The sequence below is a fragment of the Salmo salar genome, chromosome ssa26 (genome assembly GCF_905237065.1).
Source record: "Salmo salar chromosome ssa26, Ssal_v3.1, whole genome shotgun sequence".
Taxonomy (NCBI): Eukaryota; Metazoa; Chordata; class Actinopteri; order Salmoniformes; family Salmonidae; genus Salmo; species Salmo salar.
Window position 1 is genome coordinate 25,086,853 of NC_059467.1, and position 14,107 is coordinate 25,100,959.

General features: G+C 43.8%; 1 protein-coding gene across 4 annotated transcripts in view; it reads right to left on the reverse strand.

The window, feature by feature from the left end:
• LOC106587485 (12S rRNA N4-methylcytidine methyltransferase) overlaps positions 1 to 14,090 on the reverse strand; it is a 74,815-nt gene extending 60,725 nt beyond the window's left edge. The window contains exons 1-2 of one of the 4 annotated variants that reach the window (XM_014175913.2): positions 13,759 to 13,959; positions 13,112 to 13,360 (exon numbers count right to left, since the gene is read on the reverse strand). In XM_014175913.2, the coding sequence (XP_014031388.1) occupies positions 13,112 to 13,360; positions 13,759 to 13,815 (306 nt within the window). In that variant the 5' untranslated portion in view covers positions 13,816 to 13,959. The other 3 variants (XM_014175912.2, XM_014175911.2, XM_014175910.2) reach the window with 3 other exon arrangements.
• Between the last annotated feature and the right edge of the window lie 17 nt (positions 14,091 to 14,107).

A 14,107-nucleotide genomic window follows, 5' to 3' on the forward strand; every position in this document is an offset into this window, starting at 1 on the left:
GAGTCCTCTATCCATCTCTATGGGTTGCCTACACTTCCAGGATTACAATCTAGCTAGAAACCTTGGAGGTTTCTCAGACGATCTGATGAGAATATGAGGAAGATCTGTAACTTGTTGTAACTTGTCATCTGATCTTAAAAGCATGTCTCGGTATAATTGTTTTATTATAATAAATACATTTATATATGTTTTTTAATGTGCAGTGGCAGCAATGATTTAGCAGCGGTAGTGTGCCACTGCTAAATAAATATAGGGGAAACACTGAACCCCATACTCCCCCTCACCCCAAAGATAAACCTAATCTGACAATAAAGGAAATATTAGTGGACATAATGATAACATTAAATTCACAAACATAGCTGGAGATGTACCTTTTCAGGAAAAGGTTTCATTATGGAGATCTACTGTAATAAATTTAAGAGAAATCCTCATTCAAATAATGCAGTTTTTGAGCCCTCATTCAAACCCCAATCAAGGACATGTTGCAGGGATGAGTCATCATCTCAATCCAGCTGTCCACGGGGCATACATCTGATTAGCATACCCACGCTCACACACCAGGCGCAAATGTAAATATTGTAATAAAACCCTCCGTAATAACACTGCTCCCGTGTCTTGGAAAGGCTTTGCTTTGTTTATTTTTCCAACTTTCAGCAATATTGTATGACTGTGAGCAAGTACACAAATAACAGTTATTAAAACTGGATTTCAGGTGTAGATTTCTGAGATCCTTCTACAGGCTGCCTCCCCTCCTCTCTATTCTGTGCCTTGTGCTCTCTCCCCTGCCATTTTCATTATTAGTATAAATATCATCCTCATTATTGACAACATGAGTAACCATCAAGGCAGATATTCAACTGTACATTCTGATCTCAAGATATCAATAACTGAAGTCAAATTCATGGAACCTGTTGACAAAACAGGCAAATTCTGCACACAGTAATGTTCTCATGTGTAATGTAAGCAACTAAACAAACTGGCACAAGGATACGTTTGGGTGTGATATGATAAAAACGGCTATATTCACACATTATGGACTTATGCCACTAATAGTTTGCATGTACAGTACATTGATGTACATGTATTTAAAAGAAACTAGAGCCACAGACTGTGTAAGATGAAAGGGTTAAAGTAGCTCAACATGACAGTCCGGTGGAGCACCCACAAAGGGGTTGTCTGCTCAGCAATGCTGAACCACCTGCTGCTCTATAGACTCAGGCACCCCATTTCACTAATGAAGTCCCAGACTCTCTTTCACACCACGCCCCCATCACCACTATGAAATGGTCTACTCATGAAAGTAATGAGCCAGGGAGGGAGAGAGACTCTGCTGGCCACTGATAACCTCAGACTAAACTTGCAACCTTACGAGACAAGGGCTTAATATCTGGCCGTCAATCAGCCCCGGCGTCCCTAGCTGGAGTGTTTAATTACAAGGATCAATTATTCACCAGCCTCCTCTTTCACTACACTGTGCTCCGAAAAACAATGGAGGAGTGAGAAAAAAAACTGTGGCCATGGCCCACAGGGGGGCCCAATTTTACCCTTGGGGGACAGTTAACCCCCTGCTCTTGTACATACACAGAGTGTACAAAACATTATGAACACCTGTTCTTTCCATGACATTGACTAACAGACCAGGGGAACCCAGCTGAAAGCTATGATCCCTTATTGATGTCACCTGTTAAATCCACTTCAATCAGTATAGATGACGGGGAGGAGACAGGTTAAAGAAGGATGTTTAATCCTTGAGACATATGGATTGGGTATGTGTGCCATTCAGAGGGTGAATGGGCAAGACAAAATATTGAAGTGCTTTTGAACAGGGTATGGTAGAAGATGCCAGGCGCACCGGTTTGTGTCAAGAACTGCAACGTTGCTGGATCTCTCACACTCAACAGTTTCCCATGTGTGTCAAGAATGGTCTACCACCAAAAGGACATCCTATGTCTGTGGGAAGCATTGGAGTTAGCATGGGCCAGCATCCCTGTGGAACGCTTTTGACACCTTGTAGAGTCCATGCCTCGAAAAATTGAGGCTGTTCTGAGGGCAAAAGGAAGGTGTTCCTAATATTGAGGTCGTTTTACTTCAAAAAGAACAAGAAAGAAGATTTCGACTCCCACCATGTCAGATTGTTCTGAAATGGATTCTGTTGTTAGAAACTGATAAGATTCTGTATACTGGTTGTTAGGGTGGGATTGGCGTGGGGTGCAGGGGGTCCGTGGGTGGCTTTTGACTATTTATTTGGATTCCTCAAATCTTACTCCCTCTTAGAAAAAAGTTTGGTCCAAATCAGATGTTAGGTATTTATTGAATATATGAATCCTATGAATTAAAAATGGCCAAGTTGGGTGCAATCAAATAGCTTAATTTATCAGAGATCAAATTATATTTCAACAAAATAACGTTGCAAGAATGCTAATCTTATCTGTTTCTAAATACGGAAATTATTTCAGAACAATCCGAGATGGTAGCTGTCATGTCATGAAAAGACACACTTCCAAAATAGTCATTGGCATGGTTTTCTGTATTTACCCTAGGATTTTTTTAAAACTTAGTGTGGGAGAACATCCTGCGAAGAGAACATTTTACAGTTTTAAAGCTAGTTTCCTGTAATTTTACACATTTTGCCATAGCAAAAGAACACAGCATAAGCCATCAGAGTGATTCAAACAATATAACAAAATCAATGTGGGCCTCATGCCATGCCATTTTTTGATTCTCCCTGACTGTCGAGTATTTATATAGTGATTGATCATGATCTTATAAAAAAATACATTTTATATATATATATATATATATATATATATATATATATATATATATATTACAGTTGAAGTCGGAAGTTTACATACACTTAGGTTGGAGTAATTAAAACTCGTTTTTCAACCACTGTGACCAGTCAGTATGAGGGAGTGTGAGAGCATGACACCACATTTAACACACCTGCTCCCCATTCACACCTGAGACCTTGTAATACTAATGAGTCACATGACACCGGGGAGGGAAAATGGCTAATTGGGCCAAATTTGGATATTTTCACTTAGGGGTGTACTCACTTTTGTTGCCAGCGGTTTAGACATTAATGGCTGTGTGTTGTGTTATTTTGAGGTGACAGCAAATTTACACTGTTATACAAGCTGTACACTCACTACTTTACATTGTAGCAAAGTCTCATTTCTTCAGTGTTGTCACATGAAAATATATACTCAAATATTTACAAAAATGTGAGGGGTGTACTCACTTTTGTGAGATACTGAGATACTGATTCACAATTCCTGACATTTAATCCTACTAAAAATGCCCTGTTTTAGGTCAGTTAGGATCACCAGTTTATTTTAAGAATGTGAAATGTCAGAATAATAGTAGAGAGAATAAATTATTTCAGCTTTTATTTCTTTCATCACATTCCCAGTGGGTCAGAAGTTTACATACACTCAATTAGTATTTGGTAGCATTGCCTTTAAATTGTTTAACTTGGGTCAAACGTTTTGGGTAGACTTCCACAAGCTTCCCACAATAAATTGGGTGAATTTTGGCCTATTCCTGCTGACAAAGCTGGTGAAACTGAGTCAGGTTTGTAGGCCTCCTTGCTCGCACACGCTTTTTCAGTTCTGCCCACACATTTTTCTGTAGGATTGAGGTCAGGGCTTTGTGATGGCCACTCCAATACCTTGACTTTGTTGTCCTTAAGCCATTTTGCCACAACTTTAGAAGTATGCTTGGGGTCATTGTCCATTTGGAAGACCCATTTGCGACCAAGATTTAACTTCCTGACTGATGTCTTGAGATGTTGCTTCAATATATCCACATAATTTGTCCTACCTCATGATGCCATCTATTTTGTGAAGTGCACCAGTCCCTCGTGCAGCAAAGCACCCCCACAACATGATGCTGCCACCCCCGTGCTTCACGTTTGGGATGGTGTTCTTCGACTTAACGATGGTCATTATGGCCAAACAGTTCTATTTTTGTTTCATCAGACGAGAGAACATTTATCCAAAAAGTACGATCTTTGTCCCCATGTGCAGTTGCAAACCGTAGTCTGTCTTTTTTATGGCAGTTTTGAGCAGTGGCTTCTTCCTTGCTGAGCGGCCTTTCAGGTTATGTTGATATAGGACTCGTTTTACTGTGGAAATAGATACTTTTGTACCCGTTTCCTCCAGCATCTTCACAAGGTCCTTTGCGGTTGTTCTGGGATTGATTTGCACTTTTCGCACCAAAGTACGTTCATCTTTAGGAGACAGAACCCATCTCCTTCCTGAGCGGTATGACGGCTGCGTGGTCCCATGGTGTTTATACTTGCGTACTATTGTTTGTACAGATGAACGTGGTACATTCAGGTGTTTTGAAATTGCTCCCAAGAATGAACCAGACTTGTGGAGGTCTACAATTTTTTGGGCTGATATCTTTTGATTTTCCCATGATGTCAAGCAAAGAGGCACTGAGTTTGAAGGTAGGCCATGAAATACATCCACAGGTACACCTCCAATTGACTCAAATGATATCAATTCGCCTATCAGAAGTTTCTAAAGCCATGACATAATTTTCTGGAATTTTCCAAGATGTTTAAAGGCACAGTTAACTTTGTGTATGTAAACTTCTGACCCACTGGAATTGTGATACAGTGAATTATAAGTTAAATAATCTGCCTGTAAACAATTGTTGGAAAAGTAGAAGTCCTAACCGACTTGCCAAAAAAATTGTTTGATAAGAAATTTGTGGAGTTGCTGAAAAACAAGTTAATGATTCCAACCTAAGTATGTAAACTTCCAACTTCAACTGTATATGAATATATATGCCTCCTGAGTGGCGCAGCGGTATAAGGCCATGCATCGCAGTGCTTGAGGTATCACTACAGACCTGGGTTCGATCCCAGTCTGTGTCACAACCGGCCGTGACTGCGAGTCCCATAGGGCGGCGCACAATTGGCCCAGCGTTGTCCGGGGTAGGGGATGGTTTGGCCAGGACGGGTTTACTTGGCTCATCGCACTTTAGCAACTCCTTGTGGCGGGCCGGGCACCTGCAGGCTGACACCATCGTCAGTTGAATGGTGTTTCCTCCGACACATTGGTGCAGCTGGCTTGCGGATTAAGTGGGTGGGTGTTAAGGAGTGCAGTTTGGTGAGTCATATTTCAGGAGGACACTCGACCTTCGCATATTTGAGATTCTTGAAAGTAGCCACCCTTTGCCTTGATGACAGCTTTGCACAGTCTTGGCGTTCTCTCAACCAGCTTTAGAAGGTAGTCAACTGGAATATATTTCAATTAAGCAGGTGTGGCTTGTTAAAAGTGAATTTGTGGAATTTCTTTCCTTCTTAATGTGTTTCAGCCAATCAGTTGTGGTATACGGAAGATAGCCCAATTTGGTAAAAGACCAAGTCCATATTATGGCAAGAACAGCTCAAATAAGCAAAGAGAAATGACAGTCCATCATTACTTTAAGACATGAAGGTCAGTCAATCCTGAAAATTACAAGAACTTTGAAAGTTTCTTCAAGTGCAGTCTCAAAAACCATCAAGCACTATGATGAAACTGGCTCTCATGAGGACCGCCATAGGAAAGAAAGACCCAGAGTTACCTCTGCTGCAGAGGATAAGTTCTTATGAGTCCAAATGTGCGATTTTTGGTTCCAACCGCCGTGTCTTTGTGAGACGCAGAGTAGATGAACGGATGATCTCTGCATGAGTGGTTCCCACCGTCAAGCATGGAGGTGGTGTGATGGTGCTTTGCTGATGACACTGTCAGTGATTTATTTAGAATTCAAGGCACACTTAACCAGCATGGCTACCACAGCATTCTGCAGCGATATGCCATCCCATCTGGTTTGAGCTTAGTGGGACTGTCATTTGTTTATCATCTGCACAATGACCTAACACACCTCCAGACTGTTTAAGGGCTATTTGACCAAAAAGGAAAGTGATGGAGTGCTGCATCAGATGACCTGGCCTCCACAATCACCCGACCTCATCCCAATTGAGATGGGTTGGGATGAGTTGGACCGCAGAGTGAAGAAAAAGCAGCCAACAAGTGCTCAACATATATGGGAACTCCTTCAAGACTGTTGGTAAAGTATTCAAGGTGAAGCTGGTTGAGAGAATGCCAAGACTGCGCAAAGCTGTCATCAAGGCAAAGGGTGGCTACTTTGAAGAACATAAAATATATTTTAATTTATTTAACAGTTTTTTGGTTACTACATGATTCCGTACGTGTTATTTCATAGAGTTGATGTCTTCACAATTATTCTACAATGTAGAAAATAGTACAACTAAAGAAAAACCCTTGAATGAGTAGGTGTGTCCCAACTTTTGACTAATACTGTATTTATAGCTGCATTATCTTTTCTACATTCTTTATATCTGGTTTAGTCATTTAAGTTTACACTGAAAACGTGTATATAGGTTTTATCATATTTTTTGGAGTGTAGGCAATGATTTAGCAGCGATAGCCTTTATATAAATGGAGCTATTTATGTAAATGCATAGGCAACCACAAACAGTTGCAAAAGTCTCTGGATAAGAGCCAGTTAGGTCATCCATTTGTTCACTTATTTTTTTATTAACATATTGAACTATAGATTTAAAAAACTATTTATGCTGAGTAAGTTGAATCTCTGCAGTTCAGCACATACACTTTCCTGTCTCACTGTCACGATCGTCGTAATGATTGGACCAAGGCGCAGCGTGAGTAGCGTTCCACATCTTTATTATAACGTGAAACTTCAGCAAAATCCCAAAACAATAAATGATCAAACGAAACGTGAAGACAGTGAAGTGCAAACAGGCACCTACACAAAAACAAGATCCCACAAAACACAGTGGGGAAATGGCTGCCTAAATATGATCCCCAATCAGAGATAACGCGAAACAGCTGCCTCTGATTGGGAACCATACCAAGCACACCAACATAGAAATAAACAACATAGAACACCCCCTGTCACGCCCTGACCTACTATACCATAGAGAACCAAGGGCTCTCTATGGTCAGGGCGTGACAGTACCCCCCCCCAAAAGGTGCGGACTCCGGCCGCAAAAACCTGATACCAAATAGGGACGGTAGGGGGGGGTGATTAGCGTCGGTGGCGGCTCTGTTGCGGGACAAAGAACCCGCTCAGCTCGCGGATCCACCATCTTTGGTGGTGACTCTGATGCGAGCAGAAGAAACCGCTCATCCTGCGGATCCAGCCATGGGCCCAGGCTGAACACTGTGCCTGGACTGGATCTCGATGCCGAGGAAGGCTCCTGCCATGGAGCGGGACTGGACACCGGCCCTGGCCTGGCCTGGACATCGGTGCAGAGGAAGACTCCTGCCATGGAGCGGGACTGGACGCCGTGTCTGGACTGAGCATCGGCGCAGAGGAGAGCTCCTGCCATGGAGCTGGACTGGACGCCGTGTTTGGAGGTTCCGGACCGTTGACCGTCGCCGGAGGTTCCGGACCGTGGACCGTCGCCGGAGGTTCCGGACCGTGGACCGTCGCCGGAGGTTCCGGACCGTGGACCGTCGCCGGAGGTTCCGGACCGTGGACCGTCGCCGGAGGTTCCGGACCGTGGACCGTCCCTGGAGGTTCCGAACCGTGGACCGTCGTTGGAGGTTCCGGACCGTGGACCGTCGTTGGAGGTTCCGGACCGTGGAACGTCGCCGGAAGCTCTGGACTGGGATCCGTCGCCGGAAGCTCTGGACTGGGAACCGTCGCCGGAAGCTCTGGACTGGGAACCGTCGCCGGAAGCTCTGGACTGGGAACCGTCGCCGGAAGCTCTGGACTGGGAACCGTCGCCGGAAGCTTTTGGACTGTGAAGGCGCACTGGAGGCCTGATGCGTGGGACCTGCACAGGACGTACCGGATTGGGGAGGCGCACTAGAGGCCTAGTGCATGGACCTGGCACAGGACGTACTGGGCTGTGGCGACGTACTGGAGACCTAGCGCGTATAGCCGGCATCAATGGTACCGGTTCGATGACACACGTGCGAGGAGCTGGTTCAGGATGTACTGGGCTGTGCAGGCGCACTGGAGACCTGGTGAGTAGAACCGGCACCGGACAAGTGACACGCTCCTCAAGGCGAGTGTGGAGAGCTAGCACAGGATGTACAGGGCTGGGAAGGCGTACTGGGGACCTGGTGTGTGGAGCCGGCACAACTTTCCCCAGACTGATAGCACGCTCCTCAGGACGAGTACGGAGAGCTGACTCAGGTGGCATTAAACCGATAACACGCTCCTTAGGGCAAATGTCGTGCATCCTCCACCAATTCAATAACTCTCATTTCTCTCTCCTCCAAATTCTCCCTCAACTCACTGACGGCCTCCGATTCTCTCCGTTCACTCTCCTCCAGTTTCTCCCTCTTCTCCCAGACTGGCTCTGGTTCACTCCTCGGCTCCGCCGACCACCCCTTGTGCCCCCCCCAAAAAATATTTTTGGGCTGTTTTTTGGGCTTTCTATGTGGCCGCAAACCCCGGCGTCGTCGCTGTCTTCCATCATAACCTTCCGTCTGCCGCTCCTGCCAAGGAAGGTGATCCTGTCCAGCCAGGATTTCCTCCCAAGTCCAGGATCCCTTCCCATCCAGGATCTCCTCCCAAGTCCAGGATACACTCTCCTCCTGGGCACGCTGCTTGGTCCTGTTGTGGTGGGATCTTCTGTCACGATCGCCGTAATGATTGGACCAAGGCGCAGCATGAGTAGCGTTCCACATCTTTATTATAACGTGAAACTTCAGCAAAACACAAAAACAATAAATGATCAAACGAAACGTGAAGACAGTGAGGTGCAAACAGGCACCTACACAAAAACAAGATCCCACAAAACACAGTGGGGAAATGGCTGCCTAAATATGATCCCCAATCAGAGACAACGCTAAAAAGCTGCCTCTGATTGGAAACCATACCAAGCACACCAACATAGAAATAAACAACATAGAACACCCCCTGTCACGCCCTGACCTAATATATCATAGAGAACCAAGGGCTCTCTATGGTCAAGGCGTGACACTCACTGTTTTTCAGACATACGAAAGTATAAGGTGCTTTGATTTTCTAAAGGTTATTTCATTATTTGGCTAACAAATTTCATTGGAACTAAAACACTCTTATAAAAGGACATTGTACTTGTTATGTATTTAAATTCAGGTAAGGAGAAGGTGTAACACAGGAGGCCATTTTAATTCCACAAGAGGGAGTGTGGTGAGACTGCAGTGGCCACCTAGTTTTTCCCTGCTAAAGCAGTAGTGGATCTTTCCCTGGACACCCAGTTGACGGCTCATTAATCTGCCCTGGCGGAGGTCCCCAATTCTGGCACCAGAGAAAAGGATTCCCCACACCTTGTCCTTACTCTCGCAATTCCACCTGCCTGGGCCAACCACTGAGATGAGGAGGGGATGAGGGCCACAACAACAAGACGGAGGATTCCTGGCAGCATAAAAACAAAGAAATCACTTCCGGCCCGTGGAGCCACCGGGATGTCCTCTGTGAGTGGGCGTGTGAAAGGGGGGAGGGGGGCACAGAGAAACACTCACCCACTATGATCTGTGGGCTGGTAATGAGGGATGCTGGAGGAGAAAAATCTATTGCAGTGGTCGTGGGTGGACCTGACAAAAAGACAAAACACTCAGCAATATTGAGTTCCGGGGCTGGGCAACAGGCTTTTAGTCCATACATTTTGAAAAGATGTCTCTTTTCCTAAGAGTGATTGGGGAGGTCGTAAATGGGGGCTGGATAAATGGTTCAACTTGCTGAGAAAACTTATTATTTATTTTTAAACATTGTATAAAAGCTATGTTCTACACTTGCAGAGAACACTTGTACAAGACAGTTTTCTTCATTGTTTCATTCAAATAATTAGGTTACAACAAAAGGGAGTGTCAGGGATGATGCAGGGGGTTTCATCAAGGCTATTAACTTAGCCTGAGTAATAAAGCCTAATTGTATCATCAGCCAGGGTGTACCACAGTGATTTATGATTACTGACTGATGGGCTAGGAACACAGAGATACTCTCTGTATGTTCCTAGCTGACGGGGCAGCCCTGACATTATGTGGTGATGCTGACTGACACTACCTTCTCAAGTGGATTATGATCAGTCTTTAAACTAATGACTTGCAAGTATCAAAAGGAGTGACAGAGTAGGGGGATAACGTACATCATATGGACTTTTAAAATAAGGCCATCCTATTCATCCATTTCAAAATCTTAGTGGCACTTTGTTAGTCATCTTCTGACACCTTCTTACTTTGATTCAATTTGATTTATTTGAGTCCTTTTCATAGCAATAAGCAGCCATAAATCCTGTTCCTCCATGTAAAGAAAATACCCTATCCTCCAGCTCCTCCTGTCTTGAGTAAAGTAATAACCTCCAGGTCAGGAAAAGCCTGATTCTGCCCTGAGAAAGGATATCCTTCTCCAAGCCCCCGACCTCGACCGCCGTCTCCCACATCACGGTTTATAACCACCTTTAGGCCTCACACTGCCCATTATTCAATTAGCCAAATGCTACAATTGAATCAAGATGGTGAAGATAATTAGGTTAAAATGGTTATCCGGCTGGCTAAGCGCATTCACGTTCAAGGTGAATAGAAAAATATTCAATTGTACAAACTGTAATCTTTTAAGAGCTAATTTGGTGGTTAATGAGGCCAATCTAGTTTGGGTAATTTATGGTTGATGGGAAGGGAAGGAAGGCCAGCAGGAGAGCAACACTGAGGCTGCTTGAGATAAAGCTAATTTCTGGAGTATAAAAAGGTTTTACTAGGTCCATCTATAGACTTATCAACTATCTCTAGACTGATCAGCACAATTAAGACCTAAGCCCGTAACCATATCGACATTTTTGTAAGTAGTACAATCACTTGTTATTTTAAAGGCTTTGCATGTGCAGCACTACTAGCCCTGACAGTGTAAGAAAAATGTTAGGAAATATCACAGTCCACCTGTGTAGATATCTGTGCTGGACTTCATGCGTGGGAGGCAGCGGGATGTGAAAGGCTGCATTGCCATTTACCCACTTTGGTGTAATTCCAGCGTTTGCTCTCAGATACCCATCATCTCCCTAAGTGCTCCATTCATACACACTATGCTTTGCCTGACAAGAGCAACTACGCAGGGTTGATTGCTTTACAATAGCAGATCAAAATATTAATCTGACTCAGTTCAGTGATATAAGTGAGTATTTGGCTAACATGGAGCGTGGGTTTCCTCCCAGTCATTGACTTGTCAGTGAAACCCCCACTTAAACAAACAGGGTCTGTGATTACACTACCTAGCTGCTCTACAGGACAGCTGATGGAAACAGAGTGCAGACACCTGATTGTCTGACTGGTTCATTAACAGAGATGGTGGGGGGATTTCACATGGAGAACCTCTACCATAAGAATTTCTATTGTAAGACCGCTTAAGTGTTTACATGTGCCGTCATTACTACATGGAAATGTAAACACAAAAACTAAATGGTTTGTAGCTGTTTATTTACATGTGTACCTTGACCAAGGCTGCTATTACATATAGCCTAATAGACCACATGAATGAATAAACATTTTATTTATGTTTGTGAGACCTTACATTACAGTTTACAAACAGTTGCCATTGTCGTTGCAATGTTCCAGCGAGCAGTCTGAACATGACGCATTTGAATTCTCCATCAAAGAGAAATTACAGTAAGCGCTGGATTCAATCAAACATGCCAAAGTAGGCTTAGTGTTTATGTAGTTTCTATTTACATAGCTAGCCTACTTCCTGCACACACAAGTGTCTCAGTCTGAAAGTTGAAGAAGGTAAGATGGATGTGCAGTACCCAAAACATTCTGCTAATGTATTTGAGTATGGGGGAGGGGTAGAGTATGCCAATATGTAAATACTGTAATGCTGGTTTGACAATGTTGCTATGAGTGTAATTACAGCATCATACACAAGTAAGCACAACTTAAAGGGGCAATCTGTGACTACTACATCCCACATGGCCTTTTAAATGAATGATGTATACCCACTGATTCTTGAAGAATATATCTTATAAATTCCTCAAGAGCTTAGTTCAACTGTCATACCCCATCAGAACCCAAAATATTGCCTAAACTTGTTTGTAAATAATGTCATTATAAACACTGTATGGCCTCAAAACATGGCTAAAACTCAAATGTTGCATCATGGATAGTCAGTCCACACATAGCTCTGTCTATGAATTTGAGAGTGGTTACATTTCTTAAGCCCCATCCCTCAGCATTTTACCAAAACAGTGGCGGGGTGCCCTTTACTATTGTTTAAACAGCAGATTGCTGCTTTAACGTAAAGCATTACAGCTTTTAATTACTGTGCTACGGTGCCGGTCTTTCAGCTTTTAATAAATTCTATTTCAGCATTTGGGGAGAAGCACAACTGTATAAAGCAATACCGTAATATATATGCAACTAGGCTACACCCTAGAAAGAGCCTGTCAATGTGCAGTGACTAGAATTACATTAAAAAATCCATCTAACACTTGTTTTTAATGGCAAGCTCTTGGCTAGCTTTATTGGGACAGTTGGCCAATGGGCGGAGAGTGAAGGAGTTACAGTAAGAGGCGCTAAAGTTCAGGCAGGAGTGTTGCAGGCAGCACTCTATGTCCTGCCAACAGCCTTACGGTGGCACAATGCCTGACTAAGTTGTTGACCCATGGCCCCCACCTGCCCTGTCCGTGCAGCATCTCTCGGCCACCCAGGGGGCCCATCAAGTCTCCCTCCGCACTGCCCACCAGAAACAGAAGGCCTTTGACTCATGCCCATCTGTCCTGGTAGTATGTATGGGAAAGCTAAGGTAGTGGGATCCTGGTGACTTAATGTGCCCTCTCAAGAGAAGTAGCCCATCTTATGAACTGAGAAGTGAAGTTTGGCCACAAACAACCTTTCAAAGAATGCAGATTTCCCTATGATTCATCATGGGGTAAAAACAGGCAAAATGCACAACAAACCTTACCTGATGTTCCATAGAATTTTTAACCATCAAGGGCTCACTAAGAAAAAATGGGTTGACACACACACACACACACACACACACACACACACACACACACACACACACACACACACACACACACACACACACACACACACACACACACACACACACACACACAGCGTGTTAGAGAAGAAATACTTACCTGGCCAGGTTGAATATCTAAACATTGGAGCACTTCTTTAAGCATAACAGGTTTGTGCAGTGTCTGTTCAGCCAAGATGGTGGAGTCATCTTTACCTCTGTCCTGGTGACCAGGCTCCATGGGAGCAAAGCCAGAGTAAGACAACCTACTCCCCTTCCATGGCTGGCTGACTCTACAAGCAACATCAAGAGCCACTCTCCATGATGATCTCAAGGTTGGACAAGCAGACACATGCTGGCATGCCATGGTCTGAAGAGAATTGGAAGGGTACAGACATGATGTGAGTGACATGACAAACACACAGCAACTTTGTAAGATACTATTCTAGCTAGTGGCTAATGCAATAAATGCCACTAATTGTGGATGGCAGAAAGAATGGTATTAGAGAGCTACAATATGTAGCTGACATTTCTAGCTAAGCTAACTAGGTATCAGAAAAAATGAAGCATTGATCCGTTTTTTCTATCTAGTTATCCAGCTACTGTAAATAGCTAGCTACTTAGCCAACTACACAGTAAACCAAATCAAAGTGGGCTCCAGGGCACCTTTTTACACTAGAGTGCAGTACTCAGTAGAAGAAGACCACGTTGAAGAGAGCTATCTAATTTCAAAGTGGAGAAGTGCGAAATAATTATTTGTGTAGCTACCTTGGTAGCACCTCGCGTTAGACAGCTACTAGCTAGCTTTCTCAGGTGCATCTTCATAAAAAACTATCGGGGAAAAGTGTTCGGATATGTGCGTTCCGTTCAGCTGTAGTAGCTAGTTAGTAGCTAGTGTTACAACACCTTGAATAACTTGCAACTGGACTATGCAAATTGTACTTAGGACATTGGTCTTAACGCAATATTATACTTACTTTGTTATTAGCTATGTGTCATAATGGTTTCAATTACATGATTAAAAAAAATTGCTAGATAATAGCTGGCATACGAACACAGCTTTTAAACCACTTCCTCCACCAGTACTGCAATCAAATGACTGCAACACCAAGCTCAC